The sequence below is a fragment of the Malurus melanocephalus genome, unplaced genomic scaffold, assembly GCF_030028575.1.
Source record: "Malurus melanocephalus ecotype Western Australia unplaced genomic scaffold, MMel_1.1 scaffold_766, whole genome shotgun sequence".
Taxonomy (NCBI): domain Eukaryota; kingdom Metazoa; phylum Chordata; class Aves; order Passeriformes; family Maluridae; genus Malurus; species Malurus melanocephalus.
Genome location: NW_026623998.1, coordinates 123,783 through 127,323, shown reverse-complemented (window position 1 = coordinate 127,323; position 3,541 = coordinate 123,783). Strand labels below are relative to the sequence as shown.

Here is a 3,541-nt window from a genome sequence, read left to right as displayed (position 1 = left end):
ATTTCCTTATTTTGAACCATTTCAGCAGAGTTAGGGAGAAACTGCAGYGAGAGCCAGGCAGAAGAGTCAATTGTGAAAGATTTCAGCAAAAACCTTCAGCCCTGCCGGCTCTGGGGTGGGACACAACCCCTGCCCTGTGCTTTTGTCCTGGAGCTCATTATCCCATGAGGCAAAACATCCCAGGAATCCTCCCTCCTTCCCTCTGTGCCCACCTCCCCTTCCCTCGAGGCTCAGAGAACAGCTCACCCTGGCACAGGCAGCTGCAGAAACGAGACTGAGCCACGGTGCTTTGGGGTTTGTTGTTTTATTGGGTGACACAGCCCCTGCCAGGGTGTCCTGGGTCAGGAAAGCCACGCTGCCCAAAGCCAGCCAGGGACAGCAAATCTGGGGACAGAATGGCACAGCCATGCCCAGGAGGAGCATGGCAGAGCCCACACCACACCTCACTGCAGGCTGGACTGTCCCCTCCCTGTCCCTCACTGCAGGTGGGACTGTCCCCTCCCTGTCCCTCACTGGAGGTGGGACTGTCCCCTCCCTGTCCCTCACCTCCTCTTCACAAATTTCTTGCTGACGGCGTTGGGGTTGAGGCGGCGGCGGCCGGCGCCCAGGGCAGCGTCCCTCAGCTGCAGATGAGCAGCCCGGCTGTGCACGTCGTTCTCGGCGAACGGAGAGGCCCCGGCCAGGTAATCGGGGTCGAACACGTTGGTTTTCTGCCGGGCCTTGCGGGACAGGCGCTGCTGAGGGAAGCGCTGATCCTCCACMAGGTGAGGGTTGTTGGCGTGTTTGCCACCCTGCGGTGCTGGCAGCGGGTACTGCGGAGAGGAGGGGACAGCCCTCAGGGACACGGGGTGACCACAGGGCTCTGGAGACCCTCAGGGTGACCACAGGGTGACCACAGACCTCTGGAGACCCTCAGGGTGACCACAGGGTGACCACAGGCCTCTGGAGACCCTCAGGGACTGCGGGGTGACCACAGGCCCCTGGAGACCCACAGGGTGACCACAGACCTCTGGAGACCCTCAGGGTGACCACAGGGTGACCACAGGCCTCTGGAGACCCTCAGGGAGCCCGGGGTGACCACAGGCCTCTGACTGAGCAGGGAATCTCAAAAGCCCTGAGGTCCAAGTGCAGCATCCAGAGGATGTTCACAGTTTGCTTTGATTCCCTCCAAAGTGCCAGCCACAGGTTGGGCTCCCATCCCTGGGGTCCCAGGGCAGGAATTTCTTTATGGAAAGGGTTGTTAAACATGGGAAGGAGCTGCCCCAGGCAGGTGGTGGAGTCCCCATCCCTGGAGGTGCCCAAGGAATTGACTGGACATGGCATGCACTGACAAGGCAGGGATCGGTCACAGGATGGATTTAATGACCTCAGTGACTCGGGGATTCTGTTCAGGTACTCACCCTGAGCCCCCGGGGGTTCAGCACCTTGGGGTTGCGGGAGAAATGCATGTGGAGGCTCCCGTCGTCACTGACACTCACTGCCACCTTCTTCAGGGTCTTGTTACCGCAGTGGGGACAGAAAACCTTGGTCATGTCCGAGGTGGTCCTGTCGGGGAGGCACAGAGGGTTCACATTTCCTGGGGCTGTGGAACACAGCCTGAGCAGGATCAGCCCCAGCCCCTCACCTGAAGCAGCCGTGGCAGCGCAGGATGTAGCTCCGGGCACGGCGGATCAGCATCCCGTTCACAGCCAGCACGTGCAGCCCCATCTGCAGCAGCACGTTCTGCAGGGCAGAGACACAGCAGGACCCGTGAGGGGGATCCCAGGAGCAGGAATGGGCTGTGCAGAGCCACTGAGACCCTGCTGACCGTGCCCAAGGACTGCGGTTCAGCCCCCGCTGCAGCCCTGCACTCACCTGCATGGCAAAGTCCGTGGTGACACAGCCCACCTGGATGCCGGTGGGAGCAGTGTCGCACTGCCCCGTGTCCTGCTGCGCCTGCTTCAGGTTGCTGGGAGTTATCCAGCCTTCNCCAAGGAATTGACTGGACATGGCATGCACTGACAAGGCAGGGATCGGTCACAGGTTGGATTTCATGACCTCAGTGACTCGGGGATTCTGTTCAGGTACTCACCCTGAGCCCCCGGGGGTTCAGCACCTTGGGGTTGCGGGAGAAATGCATGTGGAGGCTCCCGTCGTCACTGACACTCACTGCCACCTTCTTCAGGGTCTTGTTACCGCAGTGGGGACAGAAAACCTTGGTCATGTCCGAGGTGGTCCTGTCGGGGAGGCACAGAGGGTTCACATTTCCTGGGGCTGTGGAACACAGCCTGAGCAGGATCAGCCCCAGCCCCTCACCTGAAGCAGCCGTGGCAGCGCAGGATGTAGCTCCGGGCACGGCGGATCAGCATCCCGTTCACAGCCAGCACGTGCAGCCCCATCTGCAGCAGCACGTTCTGCAGGGCAGAGACACAGCAGGACCCGTGAGGGGGATCCCAGGAGCAGGAATGGGCTGTGCAGAGCCACTGAGACCCTGCTGACCGTGCCCAAGGACTGCGGTTCAGCCCCCGCTGCAGCCCTGCACTCACCTGCATGGCAAAGTCCGTGGTGACACAGCCCACCTGGATGCCGGTGGGAGCAGTGTCGCACTGCCCCGTGTCCTGCTGMGCCTGCTTCAGGTTGCTGGGAGTTATCCAGCCTTCATCATCGCTCTCCTCATCCTCCTCCTCCTCCTCTTCGCCGGCGCTGGCCCCATCTGCCGAGCTGCGGTGATCCTCCAGGGGCTCGGGGCTACCGGAGATGGCCTGGGCGTGTCGGGGAGAGAGCAGACGGTCAGGGGGGCACAGAGCGGAGCCAGGAATCGCAGAGAAGAGTGCAGGGGATTCTCTTCTCACCAGCAGCTCCCCCTCGATGCTGGGCAGGGGCGGCCGCCAGTACAGGAACGATCCGAACTGGTCGCTGTCGGCTCCCGGGGCCGAGCCGCTGCCGGGGCCGGGCTGGGATGGTCCCTTCCCCGCGGGTTTGTGCTGGGGACACAGCCGGGGCAGCTCAGCGGGGCTCTGAACGGCCGCCGCCCCTCGCCCTCCCCGRGCCTTACCTTGGCGGGCAGGTGGAAGCCGGCGAGGTGCAGGGGAGCCTCGGGGTGCCGCGGCGTGGAGCTGAGCCGCACCTGCGGACCGGCACGGGGCGTGGGCGAGAGCCCCAAAACCGGGACCCCCGTCCCCGGGCCCGTCCTACCTTGTCCTGCGGCTCCCAGCGCAGGCAGCCGGGRCCGTCGATCTCGGTCTGGAGCTGGCACGTCAGGGCGAGCACCTGCAGGTCGGCGGCCGAGAGGCTCGGGTAGTCCCCGGTCTTCTTGGAGAATTCGGTCACTGCGGGAGGAGGAGCGGCGGGACCGTGGGGCCGGGCCTGGGGCCGGTGCCCCGGGGGAAAGGAGCCGCTACCGGGGCCTCTCCGGCACTCACCGGGGCCCGTCCGGCACTCACCGGGGCCCGTCCGGCACTCACCGGGGCCCGTCCGGCACTCACCGGGGCCCGTCCGGCCCTCACCGGGGCCCGTCCGGCCCTCACCGGGGCCCGTCCGGTACTCACCGGGGCCCGTCCGG

At 64.6% G+C, this 3,541-nt stretch overlaps 1 protein-coding gene across 1 annotated transcript; it reads right to left on the bottom strand.

Moving 5' to 3' along the window:
* Positions 1-286: 286 nt before the first annotated feature.
* Positions 287-3,540, bottom strand: NOB1 (NIN1 (RPN12) binding protein 1 homolog; the record flags this gene model as incomplete). The annotated part of the gene is made up of 9 exons (XM_057384982.1): positions 287-812; positions 1,401-1,545; positions 1,625-1,722; positions 1,855-1,997; positions 2,065-2,216; positions 2,296-2,393; positions 2,526-2,963; positions 3,035-3,106; positions 3,175-3,540. Coding segments are annotated over 9 exons (1,782 nt in total), but the record flags the coding sequence as incomplete, so codon positions are not given.
* Between the last annotated feature and the right edge of the window lies 1 nt (position 3,541).